This window comes from Nycticebus coucang, chromosome 2, assembly GCF_027406575.1.
Source record: "Nycticebus coucang isolate mNycCou1 chromosome 2, mNycCou1.pri, whole genome shotgun sequence".
Lineage (NCBI taxonomy): Eukaryota > Metazoa > Chordata > Mammalia > Primates > Lorisidae > Nycticebus > Nycticebus coucang.
The window spans coordinates 106,572,021-106,594,660 of NC_069781.1; the positions used below are offsets into that span (position 1 = coordinate 106,572,021).

Genomic DNA, 22,640 nt, shown 5'->3' on the forward strand with positions numbered 1-22,640 from the left:
GTGCTGTTGCAAGAATGTTAGAGCTTGAATTAGAGCAATGAGCAAACATTTATAAATGTCTTGTTAACCTTGGCAAGAGTGAAGTGAAATCAGGCACATGTTAGTACAAGTTTATGAGGATAATGCCCTGAAGAAAATTACAGTGTAAAAACAGATTAAACATTTTTCAGAGAGGAAAGAAAGCGTCACTGATGAAGAGATGTCATGGCAGTCTGTAAGGAGCAGAACTGATGAAAACACTGCAAAAAATCATTGAATTGTGTGTCAAAATCATCAGCTGGCTGTGAGAAGCATAGAAGACCAAGTAAACATCAAGAGAGAAACAGGAAAATTTTAACTGAAAATCTTGGCCAACAACTCATGGTTCTTGCTTCATGATAATGCACCAGCTCACATGGTGCTGTCTGTGACCGAGGTTTTAGCTAGTAAACAGATAAGTGTATTGCAACACCTCCCTACTCACCTGATCTGGCCCCCAGTGACCTATTTCTTTAGCTGAAGATAAAGGAAATAGTGAAATATGACATTCAGGTCCTCAAGGGTAATATGACAACAGCTTTGATAGCCATTCCAGAAAAGAGTTATAGAATTTCTTTGAAAGTTAGACTAGGTGCTTACATTGGTACATAGCTTCCCAAGGAGAGTACTTTGAAAGAGACAGTAATGATATTCAGTAATGACGTATGTAGCACTTTTTCTAGGATGAGATCTTGAACTTAATTGTCAGATCTCTTCTATTCTGTGGTGGCTAAATGAAGTAGTCTATAAATGTAAATTAGATCCACCTGATTGATTAATGCTTTTCTGCATGTTGGCTCTGTCAGTTACTGATAGAGGGGTGCTGAAATCTCCAATGTTAATAGTGGGTTTGTCGCTCTGTCCCCCAGTTCCATCAGTTCCTACCTCACACAGTTTGAGTCTTCTGTTGTCAGGCTTATACCCACTAAACATTATTATATATTCTTGGAGAATGTACCTCTTTATCATTGTGTGATGCCCTTATTCATCCCTGAAGATTTTCCTTGCTCTAAAGTCAAGGAAATTAATATAGCTACTCTGGCTTTATTTTGGTTAGTGTTTTCATGGTACATTTTTCTCTGTCCCTTTACTTTTATTCTATAGTTTTATATTTAAAGAGGATTTTGGTTTGACATTTTCTGTCTTTAACTGATACATGACCATTCAAGATTAGAGTGATTATTGATTCTTGTATTAATTCCACATTTTAACTCTCATTTTTCTTTTCTAGTTTTAATGGAGTGTTTTATATGATTCCATTGTCTCTATTCTCTTATCAATTATACTTCTTTCTAATTATTTTAGTGGTTACCCTTGAGTGTGAAATGTATATTATAACTAATTTACTTTCAAATAACACTGTTACACTTAATTGATATTGTAGGTCCAAAGTACTTTAAACGTATAACAAAATATTTTCATTTCTTCTGCCCCATTCCCTACTACTTTGCCATCATTCGTTCCACTTTCCATGAGCCCTAGCTCACCCAATACATTGCTCTATTATTATTTTGAACTAACTGTTGCTTGTTATGTCAATTAAGTTTTTATTTTACCTGCTTGATTCCTTCTCTTATGTTCTTCCTTTCTGTATGTATCTCTAACCTGTATCATTTTCCTTCTATCTGGGGATCTTCGTTTAACATTGTTTGCAAGGCAGTTCTGCTGGCAACAAATTCCCTCCATTTTTGTTTATCTAAAAAGTCTCTATTTCTACTATACTATTTAGGATAATTACATTAGATAGAGAATTCTAGGTTAGTGTTTGTTTTCTCTCAACACTTTAAATATTTCACTCTACTCTCTTCTTGCTTTTGTGATTTCTTAGAAGAAAGCTGATGTAATTTTTGTCCTTGTTCCTCCACAGTTGAAGTGTTTTATCTTACTTTAGCTTCTTTCAAGATTTTCTCTTAGTTCTTCATTTTCACATTTTAAATATGATTTGCCTGGGTGTAGTTTTTTGTATTTTTTCTGAGATACCTGGATCTGTGGTTGGGTATCTGTTACGAAATTTGAAAAACTCTCAACCATTATTATTTCAAGTATTTCTTTTGTTCCTCTCTTTCTCTCTCTTCTCCTTCCATTATATGTTAACATATGTTAGCACCTTTTGAGATTGTTTTGCAGAACAGATCTCAGATATTCTGTTTTGTTTTTCATTCTTTATTCTCTCTCTCTCTTTTTTTTAATAGGAGGTTTCCAGTGATGTATTTTCAAGCTTGCTGACTCTTTCCTCAACCTTATCCAATTCACTGCTGAGCCTGTCACAGGCATTCTATATTTCTGTTACTGCATCTTTTTTTTGCAGTTTTGGCTGAGGCTGGGCTTGACCCCACCACCCCCGGTATATGGGACCAGCGCCCTACTCCTTGAGCCACAGGTGCCACCCTCTGTTACTGCATTTTTTTTAAACTTTAGCATTTCCTTCAGATTCTTCCCTGGAAATTTCCTCTCTCTGTTTATATACCTATTTGTTTTTGCGTGCTGTTGACTTTTTAAATTTAGAGTCCTTAGCATATTAATTATCATTATTTTAAATTCCTGATCTGATAATTCTAAAATCTCTGTCATATCTGAGACTGTTTATGATAATTGTTTTGTCTCTTCAGACTGTTCTGTTTTCCTTTAGCATGGCTTGAAATATCCTATTATAAGCTGAACATGGTGTACCAGCACAAGTATCTGAGATAAGGAAGCCTTTAACGTGAGGTTTTATGTTTATCTGGCCATGTTTACACATTGTAGAATTGTGGTGTCAGAGGCTAGGATTTCCTCTAGGACACTTTTTTTTCTTTTGATTGTTTTATTTGCAGTTTCCCTATAGACTCCCTCTTAATTAAGTGGGGCCTGAAGCTTACAGTTCTTTTGCCTATAATCCCCTATTATTATACAGGCAACCCATCGATGTGGTGGTAAGGCATGGGAAGAGGTGAAGCAGTCTATACTCCTGTGATGAGGTCATTCTTTTTGTGGATCTGTTTTTCTAGGTTCTGACCTTCATAGTGCTTCTCAGCCTCCTTCCCCTTTCTTTGGGTGAGAAGGCTATTTCCCCTTCCCCAGGTTCTGAAGGCACTAGCCAGCTAGTTTTCTTTATGGTTGGGATGTTGTTAAGAAGAACTGAAATGTTCTGGGTTCATTTTAAAATGGTGACTTTTTTCCTTCCCCTTCTTTCCTTCCCCAGAGACAAAGGAGTGTTTTTCTTCTGTCTTTACCATGAGATCCTAGTGAGGTTCCTGGAAGTAAAACTCGCAAAAGTGTATGGACCCTCTAAGGTTGCTCCCCGTCCCCCAGGAGTTTTGAATATCTCAAGCTTGTCCTTGCTCAGTATCCAGCAATTAGTCAATTATGTTTTTTGAGTGTTCCTGTGAGAGTAGGAGCTGCTTTTGCTCCATTAGCTGTGATTCTGTTTTTATTTCTCTCGACAGTTTCTGGGAAGATGTTTGCCCAGTGACTTCAATTCTCTAATCAATAAGGAGAGTTACTGATTTTCACTTAGTTCAGCTTTTTCTTGTTGTGAGAATGGGAATTATGACTTCCAAGCTCCTACATGATGCCAGATTGGAAACCAGATGTCTCAATTGTTGCTTCATTTTTTTGAGGGTCTGTTGTTTGCTGCATACACATTTATAATCATGTATAATCTTTTTAAAAGACCGCTTTTTAAAAAATCATAAGTAATATTTCTTTTTGTTCCTACTATTTTCATTTGTTCTAAATTCTAAATTTTATCAGATATTAATATAACTATTCTGCTTTCTTTCAAAATTAATTATCTAGGGTGTATCTTTTTCCATCCTTTTTCTTTTAACATACCTTTGTTGTTTAATTTGAAGTTTCTTGTAAATATCACGTGTTTTTTTCTGTCCCCAATCTACTCTGCCAATCTCTACTTCTTAATTGTTATTTTTTAACTATTTATATTTATGGTGATTATTATAATTTTCTTATTCATTACTTGATATTACAATATACATATGTTACTTATCACAATAAACTTAAATACTTTAGCCCTTCCAATGAAATATGGAATCTTTATTTCCATTTTAGGTCCTCTATCTTTTCTGCTTTTGAATATAGTCTATTATATTTACCCATGTTTCTTCACTTTTTATTGTTATTTCTTCTTTTCTGATGCTCCATGATTCCTTTTTATTATTAATTTTCTTTTTGAAAAACTTTACCTATTCTTTATCCATTCTTCTTTACCCATTCTTTTGGGAGCCCATTCTTTTGGGAGCTCATTCTTTAGGGAACAAATTCTTTCGATTTTCTTTTGTGTTAAAAAGTTGATGTTTTCATTTTATTCTTAAAGGATAGTTTCTCTGGATATAGAATTTGTAGCTGACAGTTCTTTTCTTTTAGGTTCCCCCCCCCCCAAAAAAAAGACATCATTTCCCCTGGTCTGTATGATTTCAAATAAGTAATCTACTGTCATTCAAATTAGCATTCTTTTATAGGTAATGTGTTATTCTCTTACATGGCTTTCAAATTTTTTCTTTGTCTTTAATTATTGAAAGTTCAATTATGCTGGATCTTACTGTCAGTTTTCTTAGATTAATCTTTTTTTTTTATTTACTCAATTTCTTGAATCTGTGGATTTGTCTTTTACCACAGTTGGGAATTTTGTAGCCAATGTTTTTTCAAATAGTATTTCAACTTCCCTTTCCTCTTTACTCTTTTTGGAATTTTTGTGATAAAAATGTTGGGTTTTTTGTTATTCTTTTGTAGGTTCCTGAGGCTCTGTTCTTTTTATATTTAGTCTTTTTCTCCTTCTTGATTAGGTTGGATAAAAATCTGTTGAACTATCCTCAAGATTGCTTATTCTATCCTGTCTTTTCTACTCTATTCTTCAGCTCATTGAGTGAGTTTTTAAAAGTTATATTATTTTATTTTTCAGTTCTGTAATTTCCATTTGATTTTTTCATAATTCTATTTCTTTGCTGAACTTTCTTTTCACTTGTTTTAAGAGAATTGCAATTGCTTGTTGAATAATTTTATTTTTATGGAAGTTGTTTTTAAAATCTCTGTCAGATAATTTAGATTCATCCTTAGTGTTGGTATCAACTGATTGTCTCTTTCCAAAAAATTATGATTTCTAGTTTAGCATGATGAGTGATTTTTCTCAGTAATTATATTCTAGACGATTCTAGATGATTCTTTCAACAATTGTGTGAGGAGACTCTGGTTCTCATTTAAATTTTTATTTTATCAGACGGTCACCCTATTTAAGTTTAGTGTTTGGGTTTTAGCCTATTTTTATGGGCTATGGTTTTAATGACAATCTAATTTTCAGAGCTTTTGTTAGGCTATTTTGATCAGTTTGGTTTATTTGTGCTGCTTGGGTTACTACCATTCCATGTGGGTGCTGCTTAAGGGGACAGAAAGAGTTTCCCCACTTTGGGATGTGTAGCCTCTATGTGGGTGGAAGGCAGGTTGGGCCTACTGGGGTGAAGGGTATTCCAGGGCTTGTGATTGTCATGGTAGGTTCCCCTTGCATCTGAGAAGTAGAGAATGCTTGCCAGGTCAAACATTTGTTGTTATGCAATACCTTTTCCTGGTGCCTACTGACCTTTCAGGGTCTGTTGTGAGGCTATGAAGTCTCAGGCTCTGGAGAAGGGAAGCATTTCCCTGACCACTTATTATCAGCTTGATTTCCACTTAAACCCTTTGCCATTTCTTTCTTTCTTTCTTCTTCTTTTTTTTTTTTTTTTTTGGCCAATTTTCACAATGAAATGTCAGTAGGACTCCTATCCCAGATGAGGGAGAAAAGATCCTCTCTGGGCTACCTTATGTTGTTAGTTTGGGGATCAGAGAACACCAGTTATGTGGTTGCCTTCTTCTGTTAGGTGGCGAGTTATAATATGCTGTGTAAACAAGTACAGTTTTCTTTCAGCCCTGGGGTCTTAATCAGTTAATCTTCCTCTTTCCATTTTTCAGCTTTATAATTATACTTATACTTACTGGTAAATTCACACCTATTGGGTACAGTGCACACTATCTGGGTAAAGGGCATGCTTAATAACTATACCTCAAATTGTACAAGAAACAAAGTATGTAAATAAAACGTGTGTACCCCCGATATTACTAAATAAAGATAAATAAATAAATGAGATAAAATTTTTAAAAACAGTTAAACTTAGTGGGGAGAAGCAGGAACAGACAAATCTATACCATCCTTATCAGTTCAAAAGTTCCTCATTAAGTTTTCTCTAAATTCTTCAGTGCATTTAAAAAACATTTAAGCGGAACCAAAGATATTTACTATTACTAAAAATATACATGTTTTATTATTTTGTAAGGAATATGGGAGACTTAGACAGAGACCTACACTTAAGCATTAGGATATAGAGGGCTTTTCTCTTTTATCTATGGAAGTTCATTGGTGAAGTAAGTAATTTTTAAAATAGTATTATAAGAAAAGAATATTATTTTTAAATATCTTTTCCCTTCTAATGACAAGCTTTCAATGTATTTTTGAAAGATTCTTGATATTGACTCCATTATGAAGTTTCCAGAATTGCCTTTTTTTTTCTTTTATTTTCCTTTTTTTCCTGAGGAATAGGTAGTTGAGTGGCAGTGGTGGGGAGTGAATTAAATATTTGGGCTAAATATTTATTTATTTATCTTTATTTAGGCAGAGAGCTTACCTATGAATGAGTTGTAACTAACCTGTAATTCATGATAAGGTAGAAATTATCATAAGTTCCAGATCCCAATTCAGGGCCCAATGATAACAACCAACAAATTTGAAACAAAAACAGCACCAAATGATCAATCATGCTTGAGAAACTGATTGAATTAATCCACTTTCATTTTTCTTTCACCCTAATACCATGATAACTGCAATTTGTCTCCTCTCACTTCCTTTCTCTTTTTTAAGATGGATGGTCTACACACTTGCTTTTATAATTATTCTGTCTTCACTATAAAATGTACACATATCCTGCTGTACAGACAGAATTAAGTCAGTGTCTGGCTCTGTCAATCATTGCTGGTGCTGAGGAAGGGATGGTGCTAAACATCTGCACTAGTCAGAGCTGTAGTTGATGCAGGGGCACTTTGTTTTTGAACACGAGTCACCTTTGGAATAAAGAAGGCCTAGCAGTGTCATTTCTTTAGCCACCAAATAAACTCTATCCAATCCAAGAAAAATACTTTCCTCCAAAAACGCTGTGAGTCCTGACAGGGAGAACCATAACTTTCCAAATGTTCAACACACAGCTAGTGTTCTTAGTAAGAATACGTCCTGAGATAAATCAGTGTCTTTGTATAACATCAAATTTTCCAGGTAAGTATTTCATCATCTCAAACAGATTTTATCTTTAGTGTATAAATTACTGTGGTTTTATTTTAATGGCAAATTTTTTAATGTTATTTATATGGAGAGTATGTAATGTTGTGTACAAATAAATTAAGGACACCTTTTCTAACAAAAGAAAAATAGATAGCAATCCTTTAAGCCTAGGTTTTGAAATACTGAGGAGAAAAGTCTAGTTAGCATGCTAACCATCTTTATTGCAGAGGTGAAATGAAATATAACTCCTAAAGTATATTCTCATTCTCTCTCTCTCTGTTACTTACACACACACACACACACACACACACACACTCACTCTCCTTTAAACCTGGGAGTAAAGGGAACTGTATTGGGGTGGTGGTAGTGGAGAGTAAAGTAGATGTCATCTCTCTCATGCTTGTCTTTCAGATGGAACCCCACTGAGTTGGTGGGTTGGAAGAACAAATGAAACACACACTTACTGGGGAAGTTCTCCATCTGATGCTCAAAAGTGTACTTGTGGATTAGAAGGGAACTGCATTGATTCTCAATATTACTGCGACTGCGATGCTGACCGGAATGAATGGTGATTTCCACATGATTTCCCTGCACAAAAATGTAGTTGTTATTCCTTAATTATGCTTAGGTAATTAAATATCAGACAAGCTGGTACAAAAAGGTAACTAGATTAAAGTATGTTCAAGCAAGTTAAAAATATGTTTTGATGAAATACGATCAATTAATCTAAAGATTAAATTTCATGACCAAAGATTTACTGTTTCACAGTAAATACTATGTAATGTGCATTTTGTATTTCTCAAAATAGAAACACCTGGTAAGTTTTACATCCACTGGAAATCAATTATCAGTCTTTTTGAAGTTTAATTGAATTAATCAATCAAGTATTCGTATACTCAGCAGCAACTCAGAAGTGAATTCCTCCAAATCTTTGTTATGATAGATTTGGAATATAAAGTTACATAGTCTATTATTCTTTTAGAAATTCACAGTAAACACTAACATGTTAGAATTCTGAGAGGTTCAGCATAAAAGGAGCATGTTTATTTTGTGAAATCAACAATTTCCCATATTCCTTTAACCCTTCTTTAGTACAATACTAAAGCTTTAAGATCCAAGCTTTAGACCACACTGAAACAACTAACACACAGAATTCAAGGATTCGAAAATTATAGTTTAAGCTTTCCTTTGAGCATAAGAATTTTCTCATGTAGATTTCATGTATCTTTTTATAGAAGTTGTTTTGAGGTTATTCTTGGTCTTATAATGAAAATGTTTTAAATCTCTGATTCATATCAGCAACTCAGAAACACTGTCAAAAACAACTAGAACATGTAGACTACATTCTTTTTTTAGAAAAAATTATAATCATCGATCAGGTGTCAATATAGTTGATTCAGCTATAAAATATCTAAACAGTAATTTGATTCCTAAAATAAAAATCATAAAATAAGATGGCTTATATGTATCCAAGTGTACAAGTAATCACAATAAATGTGAATGAACTCTCTATTCATTTAAACGCTAGACAGACATTATGGTATTAGATTTTTAAAGAAGCTATAGCTTGTTTATAAAAAATTAAAACATAAGCAAGCACTCAGTAAAGTTGGAAGTATAAAAAAGGAAGATGCTTTCCAGTTAAATACAAATTCTCAAAACAAATAGACATAGCTGTATTATATGAGACAAAGATAAAAAGCATTATTAGGTATAAAATTGGAAGATATCTAAAGCTGAGCTTATTTCACTAGAAAATTCTAATTACACTTGTGTGCATCATGAAATTGTTTAAAGTATATAAAGAAAAAAGAAACAAATATGCAAAGAGAAAGTGATACATTATCCAAAATAGCGGGATAATTTAACATAAAATTTTTGAGAATCAACAAATGAAGCAGATAAGATTATTATGCTACAATGAACAAATTTAAGATTGCAATTTAAGATTGCATTTAAGATATGCAGTTATACAATATATATCACTCTCAAGCAAGTATAGAGCATTTTAACAGATTTTAGAGAATTGTCATTGTAGAAACTGTATCCTTAATAGCAGTTTGTTATAAATTGATAACAAACCTGTAGTTCTTAAAAGCTCATATATATGCCCGTTAGTGACAGAAAAGGAAACTAAATACATGGAATACATTGAAATAACAAAAAGGTTGGAAAAGAAGATGCTAGGCTATCAGGCACTGTAGATAACATAATTGTGAACACAGGAAATCTAAGATAATCTAAAGAAATACTATCAGAAAAAGTGAGAGTTCCGTGAGTTTGCTGAATTTGCGATAAGTCAATACTGAGAAATCACTTGAATTTTTATAATATCATAGATGATTACCATTATAAAACCTACTAAAATTATTCACAGTATTAACAAAAATGTAAAGTTCTGTGGAATGACTGCAAGGCCTTTCTGAAAATTAGAAAACTTTATTAAGAGAATTAAAGACAACCAAATGAATAGATTGATTCACTGCTGTCATAGATAGTATGACTTAATATCTTAAAGCAATGGTTCTCAACCAAGGCTAATTTTTGTTCCTTAGGGGTATTTGAATTTGGCATTGTCTGAAGGCTTTTCTTTGTTACAAAGAGTTGTTTCTACTGGTTGTAGTAGGTAGAAGCCAAGGCCACTGTCAAAGATACTACCATGCACAGGGGGCAATGAGCAAGCGAGGAGAGGGGATGAATGAGGGGAATGGGAGGTAATAGTGTATGGCGTACCTCTTGGGGGCAGGACACAAAATTGTAACAGGGACTTTATTTAACAAATGCAATCAGCGTAACATAATTCTTTGTACTCTCAATGAATCCCAAACAATTAAAAAAAAAAAAAAGACACTAACAATACACAGGAGAGCTCCCGCCACAAAACAACATCTAGTCTAAAACAGCAATAATGCTGTCGGTAGTTGAGAAATTCTCTTTCGAAGATATAATTGTCCACAAATTAATCTGTTAATTTAATGAAATTCCAAATAAATACCAACTGTTCTATTTATCTATATAGATTACAACAAGCTGATTTTAAAATTAATAGGGAAACTAAGAGTGCAAGAATAAGCAAAATAATTTCTAAGCTGAAAAACAAGGGGAAGAGACTAATCCTATTTAGACACATTACATTGCAGTATTGATTTATGCTGCTTGAACCAGCTAAGCAATAGGCATATCAACCAATTAAACAGAAATTGAGAGCCTGGAAATTTTTTAAGTGGGTTAGTTGTGGATCGTAATGATTTTGTTATTACTGACCTACTCCGCCTGAAAAATCAATAAAACTTATAGTTGACTCAACATTTCTCCCTTTTAGCTTTCTTAACAACCCTGTTCACCAATTTGTAGCTGTGCTTTACATTAAATGAATTCTCCTGGCAAATAATCAGTAGTAGTTTTTGGAAGGTTTTGCACTTCTTAAGTAAGAAAGTATAATTTCTTAAGCAATAGGAACTTACCTTTTTTTTTTTTTTTTTTGCAGTTTTTGGCCAGGGCTGGGTTTGAACCCACCACCTCTGGCATATAGGGCCAGCGCCCTACCCCTTTGAGCCACAGGTGCCACCCGCAATAGGAGCTTTCAAGTGAAAAGTGAGATTCTCTCACTGAATTTTTAATACTTCTATAAGAAATTATTGTACCTTCAAATGCACTATTTCCAAGTTTAACCTATAGTATACAGTTTAGAATATAATAGGAAGAAACGAAGAAAAATGAGAAACTCCTGTAGATTAGGAAGTTTTGAGGAAGTCTGGTACCTATGACAAATCTGCAAAGGTTGAGATCTGCCTATACCAGTAAGAAATTGGTGGAAAATGATGGCCATCCTCATGCTCATACTGAGAACAACAGTCTTTCTGAGACAACTGGAAGAAAAAAGACCTTGTTATAATATCTGTCCTAATGCAACTGCAATGCACTATGGATACCCATTACACATTCTCAGTATTTTGTGCCACTTTCAGTGTTAAAAATGAAATGAAACTTGCAGGTTTAATGCAAAATGGATCTTTAAAATTCAAGCATCCTCCAGTAATAACTAATAGAATTTTATTTCCTCTCTAGGTTATCTTGCTAAAATGGTGATTACAGAAGCTAAAATAGTTATTTCTACATTAACAAAAAATTTCCCAGACTGACCTGCCTCATTCCCCAGAAGCATATTTCTAGTTTGTCTACCCCAAAGCTGAATGGTGGCAATATTAGATAATCCATGCTCCATTATATGCATAAACATGAGTAACAGAGTCATAAAATAACTAGGTAAGGCAATGGAATTGTAGTCTAACTTTAGAAATAATTTTTTAGAAGATTATCTTTCTTTACCATTAAATATTTCATTATTTTCTAATATTTTAATTCATATTAATTTATATCTCTTTATATTGCTGAATTTTTTTACAAGATAAAAATCTTATAAATATAGTCATTTGGCCAGGTGTTGTGGCTAATACCTGTAATCCCAGGAGTTTGAGATCAGCCTAAACAAAGTGAGACCCTGTCTCTCCTAAAAATAGAAAAATTAGCTGGGCATTGTGGCAGGTGCCTACAGGAGGCTGAAGCAGGAGGATCCCTTGAACCCAGGAGTTTGAGCTTGCTGTGAGCTAGGCTGAGGCCATGACACTCTAACCTGGGCAATAGAGTGAGACTCTGACTCAAAACAAAAAATTTATATATATAGTCATTTTATTTTAGTTCTGTCTTTTCAAATTTGAAATTTTGATACCGAGAGTCTTTTATAAAAGAAGTTGGTTAATGGGTACAAAAATGCAGTTAGATGAAATGAATAAGTCTCATATTTGATAGTACAATTGGGAAATTAAAGCTAGCAATAATTTATTGTATATTTCAAGAAATACACAAAAAAAGAATTGTAATGTTCCTAACATGAAAAAAAAATCGTAATGTTCCTAACATGTTCCAAACATAAATATTTGGATGTCCCAGTTACCCTGATTTAATCATTACACATTGCACATGGGTAAAGAAATATCAAATGTACCCTAGAAATATGTATAACCATGATATATCAATTAAAGTTCTTTTATTCAGAAAAATTTGTTTTGCAAATACAAAATGATCACATTGATTAATATTAGTTATTCTGACCTTTTACCACAAAACCAAGCCAAGGAAAGTTTGGGAACAGAACAATTTCAAGAAAACAGAATTTACTAGATTCTAGATCAGAATAAGGAACTAGGCTAAGAATGTTTTGTCTGTAAATGTTTTGTCTATACACATGCAATTGAGGCAAAGGGATATTATATCTTATTACATCATATATATGCATAGGTATATAAATATAAGTATAAATATAAGTATAGAAGTATTTTTTGCAAAAGAGTAGACAAATGCCTTTACTTTGGTCAGAGAGGAAATAGGTTCATAGCTGGAACCAGGACCTCCGGGTCTCTCAGCTTTTTCTCCAGGGCCAGAGTACTGTGCAATTATTTTCCCAGTCATGAGTACATGAATGATGAAGATGATGACAACTCATATTCATGGTGTCCAATAGGCTGTGTGCTTTTATGGAGTAGATATTGTATTTTTTGCTCTATGCTCTCAGTGCCTGACACAGTGCCTGACCAATAGAACGTGAGCACCAAGTGTACGTCAACTCAGTGTCTGGAGACAGCATTGCTCATATTTACATACATTAGTCTGTGTTTACTTGTAAGGATGTTGTATTTATTTTGGTTTTGAACCTATGGAGCTGGTTTTTTTTTTCAATTTATAAAGTTAGCAAAACAAGAAATACTAAGTAACCATAAAAGGAATTTAAAAAATGATGATAAATTAATATTCTGTGAAATAAATATCTAAATCTAGTGTCTTTTTAGATATTTATCTTATTTATTTATTTATATATATAAATATAAATAAATATAATATAAATATAAATAAATATATTATAATATATTTAATATAATATAATATAAATAAATATATTTAATATATAATTTAAATATATATTATATATGTTTAATTTATATATTAAATAAATATCTAAATCTACTTATATTTATAGTTAACAATCATTTTGATATTACCTTTAGACTAATTTTACAAGAGACATTATACGCTTAATTGTTGTTAAAATGTCCCATGCTTCCAAAATGACCACCCTTCTGTATTTGCCCCCTTTCTCCTCTCTGGTCATTTACATCAGGAATTGCCAAATGAGTCAGGAGTTGGGAAACTATTGCTTGTTAGTCAAATCCATTCCAATGGCCTGTTTTTATATAGCCCATGAGCTAAGAATTTTTTTTTTTACATTTTTAAATGGTTGAAAAAATGAAGAATATTTCTTGACATGTACAACTTGTATGAAAATCAAATTTCAGTGTCCATAAGCTTTCATTGCAACATGCCCACACCTGTTTGTTGTCTATGGCTGTTTTCACATGCCAGAGGCAGAGTTAAGTAGTAACTACCAGAAGCCGTGAGGCGCGTGAATCCCAAATCCCTTACTGTAAGGCTCTGTACAGATAAAGCTCGCTAAACCTTGATTTAGATTCATCAGTCTTTGTTCTCTCAAAATATTGAAAATGTTTTTAAGTGTTCATTTAAGTCTTTTAATGTTGATTTCAAATCACAATAAGAGAATGTAGCTAATTTTATCAGTATGTTAATCAGGATAATATAAGGGTTTTGGTTGTTGTTTTTTAGGACCAGTGACACAATAGTCCTTTCCCAAAAGGAGCACCTGCCGGTCACTCAGGTTGTGATGACAGACACAGGCCGACTGAATTCAGAAGCAGCTTATAGCCTGGGGCCGCTGCTCTGCCAGGGGGACAGTAAGTGGCAAGAAGAAAGCTTTCTTTTCATAACATGTTATAAAAGAGTAGATGAATGTTCTTGTTTTGGCCAGAGAGAAAATTGGTGGCGGTGCTGGGACCAGGATGGATATCAGAAAAGCACAGGTATTATGAAAACACTGTCTGTACTGAAGATCAATATTTTCTTACTGAAGAATTAGTGAATTATAATTCATTATAAAGAATGAGTTATCTTTGTTTTAACTTGTTACTTGGTTGGCTGGATTTATTGTCCATTTATTTTATTTCTTTCAGAACAGTCATTAAGTGAAGTATTTCCTCAGTTTGTGAGGGTATTTATTCATTAGCCCTTCTTCAGACAACTGTAGTGGACCTTGGTACATATTATTTCATCATCCTACAGTTCTGAGCGTTATATTAATCTTTTTTAACTGCAGTGTTTTCATTCATGATTGGATTCCATGATCAAGTTTTCCCTCACCCACCCAGGGTTTATGGGCACTACATTCCCAGAATTCTTTCAAGTCTGCAAGGATCTGCCCTAGTACATGAAAACAGCAAATGAGCCAGATATAAAAAATCTTATTTCACTGAGAAAAGCTTTGATACTGTCTTTTTTCACACTAGCATTTTTTTTGTTGCTGTGGAGAAGTCTGAAACTAAATCTATTTTGATTTACTTCTCTGCCTCAGTATGTGGAGAATACTGCTGAGAGAGATAGTCCAGTGTGGACCCTGAGCATCCCTACAAGTTCTTGCAGGTGTGCCAGACTACACGGTGTCTCCAGAATGAAGCAGTTTCTGTGAAACCGAATAGGCAACTAAGGAGTATATAGTATCTCTGCCAATGACTGCTCACTCCCAAGAGAGGAGGGGGACTGGTTTGTTTTCTACTTGCTCAGAAAGTCCTGGACACTTGTCAGATGGGCTCCTCATTGGAGATGTAAATCTACTGCGTGTGTAGCATTGACCCTGCCCAGTGCATTGCTTTGTTTTGAGATTTAGATATAAAGGGAACGGTTGCAAATATTCTAATGTTCTTGCTGCTTGCTGTACTGTAGCAAAGTTCCTTGACACTGACCCAGAAAGATGTTTTCTGTCACCATCCATGATTTTGTAGCAGGCTAAATTGTTAGCTTGCAAGTAGAGTGAAATCTCAGACTCTTCACAGTTTTTGACTAACATGTTATCCTTCAATTTCAAAGTTTACCCAGAATATGCCTCAGCATTCATTATGTTGTGTTAATTTTTCCTAAAATAAAGCATGCTTATTTTGACCTAAATATTCTGATATCAGTTCTCCTTTAAGAAAAACAGTCTTAATGCTTTTTTGTGGAGAGAGGTCTTGCTGAATGCCCGGGCTAGAGTGCCTTGGCATCATCGTAGCTCACTGCAGCCTCTCAAACTCCAGGGCCTATTATGATGCTTTAAATACATTTTCTATTTAATTTGTTGGATTTTCTGCATCTGGGACTTTGTGTTGACCTGTCTTCCGTCGCCCTCTGTATGTTTTCTTTTTTTCTCCAATCGCTTTAGTCTCCTTGTCCTTCTCTGCATTCAATGTGATTATCATAAGTCTTTCAGTCATTAGATAGTAGCTGTATTAATTCCATGTCTGGATATTTCTTATTTATCTATTATTTCAACAATGATTTGGTTTTGTATTTTCAAATTAGCTAATCCTTTAGCTCTAGTTTTGCTGAATTAGTGTTGTATTATTCCTATACTGTGAAACTCTTACAAGGATTTTCGTTCCCTTGGGTTGTGTTTTTTGGATTTTTTTTTCACTTTTGTGTGCTATGATCTACTTTCATGTCTTTCTTTCCTCCCATTCAATCTACCTTCTGCGTACTTCTTCCTTTTCCCCTTCCTTCTTTTTCTCCCTTCACGGTATGTTTGCTTCTTTATCTTGTTATAGTTCAGACATTTAATTTATTTATATATAATATAGTTGAACTCTTCTTGACATCTGTCTCTTCGCAATCAGATGTGTATTTATGTCCCTTCTGAACCATAATCACAGGACTAGAGTCTGTCATTCTATCAATTTTTTTTTTCATAATTTAAGATCTTGAGTTGGTGAGAGAGGGGTCTGTTAAGTTGTATCTGGTTTACTGTCTCTGTACTGTTTTATCTTCAATAATTATTTAAAAAGCCTTGCATCAGTTGTCACATCACAACATGGAGAGCATATCCTATACTTGTGTTAGGATATCTACAGACTTCAGATTTTTTCCACAATTCAGCTTTAGCCCCCCTAAAAATTTGGAGCTTCTCCCCACGCACACACCTGTTGATATTTTAGCATCAAGCACTGGTATGTAGGGACTCTGAACTTTTAAGATTATTTCCTCTCTGGAAACTCACCTCAGACCCTCATTTCTCTCCACATGTGAGTGTATTTGAGAGACTTTTCATGATATTTCATTCATTCACCTTCTGAGGGTATAAAAAAGGCATGCGTGATATTTAAAATATCCCAAGCTGCAATATTTCCTTTGCTTTCCCTTTTCTTATTTTCATCTCTGTTTTCTTTAAAACAATATTTCTTGATTTCCTTGTCTTCCCTTGGGTAGCTGGGGCCAGCAGGGTCTCCAGGGATGGGCTGAAGGAATTGACCACTGGGGTCAGGATACTAGTTACATGCTGGGGAATCAACAAATACAAAGCAGTTGAGCATGGTGGGAGCTCATTTTCTCTGAGAAGGTAGTTGTACACATAGAAAGGAGGAAAACTAAAATAAACCCTGTGATATTGGATTAGAAATGGAGATACAAGTGCGAACTCATGGATTTTAATATATAAATAGATATAAACATAAATATGGAATAAACACAGAATGTGTGTGTGTGTGTGTGTATGTGCAGTATACAAACATACAAATTGCAGAGCTCTGCCTACCCATGGACCTAGAAGCAATGATACCCTAGTAGCAAAGAGGTATCTAACATGTAGACCTGGGCTTTTAAACACCATTTTCTTCCATTCTCCACTAAAAGAAACCATGACTTCTTGGAGAAATGGCTGATTCCAGAGAGGAAACAGAGAAAATATAAGGTGAACCTGTATAATCTTGTGAAAAAAAAGTGAAAATAAGCTCAAAAAATAATGGGAACTTGTTAAAAGGACATGGCAGTCAGCTTAAAGGAGCCCCTATTCACCACATTTGGGACAATTTAAGCATCAAAATGAGTTACATATTATAAACCATTTAATAGAATGGAAATCCAAGAGCGACATAAATTTAAAGAAATGAACAAAAAGAAAGACAAGAGAAAAGCTCTTCTAACAGAGGAATGCCAACCAATTAATGTAGAAGGGACAAAAGAACTTAGAAAATTGCCACTGGAAACCATAATAATAATAATTCAATCAAGAACTATCAGTGAATTATAAAACCAGTGGATGACAGTTTTTAAAAAGTGGGTAAGGTTGTTTCCATAGCCTTGTCAAAACATGGATGAATTACAAAGAGAAAAATAGTAGCTTCATATTGGAGAAATTTGACAAATACCACTTCATGAGGCAATCAAAGCAAACAGGACAAGTAAGGGGACTAATCAGCATTGCCTGCCTCCTGGTGTAATAGACAGAGAAGGACACAGAATCACCTCACTGGGAATTTTGAAAAAAAAAAAAAAAAACATGAATCTAATCATGAGTATGTCAGACACCTCCAAATTGAAGAACATCCAACTGATAAATGCTAAAAAGAAAAAAGAAGTCATAAAAGAGACCAGAACAGTGACCCATAGTTCCAAAATGGACACTAAGGAGACAATTTCACTATTGAAATTTCTCCAATTTCACTATTGAAGAAATACATGCAAGGGGTTCTGGAATAGAAGGAAAATCATAGTTTTTTGTTCTTGTTTGTTTTTGCTGTGGAGGCAATTATTAGGACAGTATTCTTTGGGAGAAAGACAGAAAACCAAAGTCTGTGCTCTGGCTTCTAGAGTCATATCCAAACCACTTGGATGTTCATGGATAGCTCAAATTTAACATGTTCCAAACTCCACTTCTTCAGAATGAGTCCCCATTCCACTTAGATGGAAAACCCTGGAGTCATGTCGGACTCCCCTCTTCCTCTCACATCCCACATCCAATTCATCACTTAATTCTGTTGCCTCTAACTTCAAAAGGATTCTGAGCCCCCACCTGTCTCAGCACCTCCTTTGCTCTGCTGCTGTCGTCTCATCACGGGTCTCGTTGCCTTTGCTTTGCCTCCTTAGCCTTTCTCAGGACTGAATTCTGATCCTCCAGATAATCTCCATTTGGTGGTTGATGTCATGACTACATGACATGAATGTTCAGAATTCCCAGGAAAGCATTAAATATATGATTAATGTACATAGCAGTAAGAATCCTGTGCGTGTAAAATGTAAATATTATTTTTGTTTCATGACTTTTTTTTTTCCTTTTGTCTTTTTCTTTTTGTAAACAGAGTCATTTTGGAATTCAGCTTCCTTCAATACAGAGACTTCATACCTTCATTTCCCTACTTTCCATGGAGAACTCACTGCTGATTTGAGTTTCTTTTTTAAGACCACAGTTTCCTCTGGAGTGTTCCTGGAGAATCTGGGGATCACAGACTTTATCAGGATCGAGCTGCGTGGTGAGTCACCCACATTTTCCAAATGATGAGATCACTATGACTATCAACAAATGCTTTAATGGAACAAAACTTCAAAGATTTGCCTTCCTTACTTTATAATTGTGTTTTATCAAGTACAAAGATTCTATGATTTTAATCATTTTTATTTTTATTTTTATTTATTTTTTTTTTTTTTATTGTTGGGGATTCATTGAGGGTACAATAAGCCAGTTACACTGATTGCAATTGTTAGGTAAAGTCCCTCTTGCAATCATGTCTTGAATCATTTTTATTTTTAAGAGAAATAAAACTATGAGGCATAAAACATGTAAAAATTCATTAAAATGTCATGTCTTCTCTCGAATATAGCTGAGTACAGTTGGAGCTGTACACCAAATGCATCCAATCATTTACTGAATTACTATTCATCAAGATGTATTGCTTTTCAAGTGCCCAGAGCTTAATTTATTATTGTCAAAATTTAAATTTAATGTTTTAAAATCAGATAAGGCTTTGGGCCATTTTAAAATAAAATTACTTAAGTGTCTAAGATAAATAGTATTTGGTGTTCCAACAATGGGTATATATCTCTACTATTGAGGACTTAGCAAGATTAAAAAGTAAATGGTAAAGATAAATATGTTAAAATTAGTTTTGTGTTGGTTTTATTCTTCCCCTCAACTCAGAGTAACATTTTTCTGTATCAATGTCATTGTTCCCTTTTATAATGAACATTGAATTAACTTAAGCAGTGTTTATATATAATGTTTCCAGCTCCCACTGAAGTAACCTTTTCCTTTGATGTGGGGAATGGGCCTTGTGAGGTTACGGTGCAGTCACCCGTTCCCTTTAATGACAATCGGTGGCACCAGGTGAAGGCAGAAAGGAACGTTAAAGGAGCATCTCTTCAAGTTGACCAGCTCCCTCAAAAAATACAATCTGCACCTGTGGATGGGCACGTCCGTTTACAGCTCAACAGCCAGCTCTTCATTGGTGAGTGCTATTGGTTTATAATTGAACTTGATGTGGGGGTAGACATGGGCCAAGAGAAAATCAGAACTATAAAGTATTAATGGCAACACTTGCAAACAACTGCTACTATTGGCACTATTTATTACTAACCTAGTTGGTTCCAGGAAGTTGCTGTGTATTTCTCATTTAATATCTCATCATGTTGGTATTATTGTCACATGTTTACAGAATAAACAAGCATCAGAGGGTGGAATAAGCAACTAGCAAGAGAGGTCTAAGTGTATGATAGCTTATCCCCACGCGTGCACCATTCATATTACAAAGGATTGGCATCTGTGACATTTGTGACAGCTAAATTTTGTCAACACTATTAGTGTGATAAAATTTCTAATTATCCATTCCTTCATTTTCACCTCTCAGTGGAGTTATAATTAGGGCAGAAGTCATCCAGTGTCTGCTAAGAGCAGAGCATAGAAGACCTGGTCAGCAGAAGCAGTGTAGTGTGTCTTCCTGAGCAAGGTTTCTAGGAGCCCCAGTCTGCCCTGCCTCCTGCTATGGTCTCCTCACATGCCTTTGTTTATAAACAGGGCCATTGCTATGGGTCACGGAAATCTGTCCTTTAGTTTGCTTACTTACTGTCTTATTTAGCTTTTCAAAATACTCTATTCTAATTTAGGAGCCAAGCACAATCCAATTAAAAACTGAAATAAATCACAAATTATCACATTGCCTACTTTAAAGGAGGATACATACAACTTTTGGATACTGAATACTACACAAGTCTGTGTGAGTGTGTGTATGTGTGTGTGTGTGGAGAGGTGTATACTGTGTATGCCAGGGCTCCCTAAAACCTAGCTTGGAGCATTGTTAGTTCTCATATTAGGGTGAATGAGGCCTTTTCAAGGGACTTGAAGCCATCAAACTACCTGAAAGGAGGAACACACAGATGAGTCAAATTAAGGAACTTAATTTTCTTACTTATAATCCTGGGGATTATTTAATAGAACGCCTAGGAACAAAGTTAGCATAAAATTTCAGCTAGACTAAGAATTCACACTGTGATAAAGTTTATGAAACTGGATGTAGCACACTGGCTTCAGAATTACCCTTAAAGCTGGTTGAAAATTCAGATTTGGAGCTGGATGTGGAGGATCATGCTTGTAATCCAGCATTTTTGGAGGCTGAAGCCGGACGACTACTTGTGGCTGGAAGTTAAGACCAGTTTGATCAGCTTGGGCAACATAGCTGGACCCTGTTTCTGAACAAAAAATAGGAAAAATTAGCCAAGTGTGTACCCGCAGTACTAGCTGCTCAGGAGGCTGAGGTGGAAGCCCCTAAGTTCGAGGTTGCACTGAGCTATGATTGCATTCCTGTACTCCAGCCCGGGTGACACAGTGAGACCCTATCTCTAAAAAACAATTAAAAAAGAAAATTCAGATTTGGAGCCACTCCCATAGGCCCACCAAATCAGAATCTCTGGAAGGAAACTCAAGAATCTGCATTTTCCATAAAGCCAGGTAATTTTATATTCCAGATATGGAGAATTATTACCTTCATAATGGTGTTTGTCCACACACAAGTGTAAACCTCTCTAAATAGTTTCCTGAGCATTCGAGTTGGTCATGATGAAATATAAATGTATATCTTATTAAATTAGTATTTACTTCTATGCCCCAGAGAGGAGTAGATGGAGTAGGGGACAGCTTGGATGAGACCCTGCAAGATGGTTTTACCTCTCCTAACTTCCCTTTCTTTCCTTCTCAATCTCTTCTCGCACTTTGAGGGTTAATCAAAATAAGGAGTTTACATATATTCTTATCATAAAAATGTTCAAAGTTCATGCCTAACCATTTCAGTGCACATTATGGCTCAGAAACTAAAGCAAAATGACATTGATGTGGTTTATATTTTGTCTGTGTAAAGAAACTAAAGTAAAAATCTTTCTTAACTGTAGTTAAATATTTTTAAATTGAATATTTGCCAAACTCACTACTTAAAAGTTATATCAATATTTTATTCAATGTCATTTAAAGTTTCATGATATCTGTCAACAATTTATATTTTTAAAATTTTCTATGTTTACAATGTTTTTTTGACAAATTACAATTTTTGCCACTCTCCGTTAAGGCCTGAGTTTGACATAGACACAAAATCCTGAATAAAATACCAAGGAACACATTTCTATTTGCAGTGTTTCCCTTGTAGGGGGAACGGCCACCAGACAGAGAGGCTTTCTGGGCTGTATTCGATCCCTGCAGCTGAATGGGATGGCCCTGGATCTGGAAGAAAGAGCCACAATGACGCCAGGAGTGGAGCCCAGGTGTGCAGGACACTGCAGCAGCTATGGACACTTATGTCACAATGGAGGGAGATGCAGAGAGAAACACAGAGGGATCATGTGTGATTGTGCCTTCTCGGCATATGATGGGCCATTCTGCTCAGATGGTAAGCATGACAAGGGAGCAGGTGATAAGAAAATGTGGGTAACTTGAGAATATGAGAAACACTCTGGCATTTGACATTATAAAGAAGGGATAAAATTGAGTAATTATTTGTAATAGAATCATTTATGTTCTAAATTCCTCTACTAAATATTGAATGGGCATGACTATCAGTCTTCTCTGGATTTCTTATTTGGTAAATCTCTGTGTTGCCTCCCGTATTCTGTTCAATGCAAAACCTCTTAAAGTGATTTGGTTTTCAAAAACTCTCTTCTTGGGTTGTTCTGATTTTCTGATCTTTAAAGCATCATTGTTATTTCGTATTTGTTTGTTTATTTAATTTTCTTAGAGATGGGGTCTCACTACATTGTCTGAGCTGCACTCAAACTCCTGGTCTCAAGCAGTCTTTCTACTCATTGTTATTTATCACAATGACTTGAAGTGATGCAAAAGGCACCTTCATAAGTCTTCTGTTAGGCCTCTGGAATGAATTATAACTTAATTTGTATCTGTGATAACAGATAACAGTTCTGATAT

At 34.8% G+C, this 22,640-nt stretch overlaps 1 protein-coding gene across 1 annotated transcript in view; it reads left to right on the forward strand.

Annotated features, from left to right (window-relative positions):
- Window positions 1-22,640, forward strand: part of LOC128576230 (contactin-associated protein-like 3) — a 267,292-nt gene that overhangs the window by 221,133 nt on the left and 23,519 nt on the right. Inside the window, 5 exon segments of the mRNA XM_053578206.1 lie at window positions 7,724-7,880; window positions 13,988-14,115; window positions 18,541-18,711; window positions 19,465-19,683; window positions 21,868-22,107. Of these exon segments, the coding sequence (XP_053434181.1) occupies window positions 7,724-7,880; window positions 13,988-14,115; window positions 18,541-18,711; window positions 19,465-19,683; window positions 21,868-22,107 (915 nt within the window).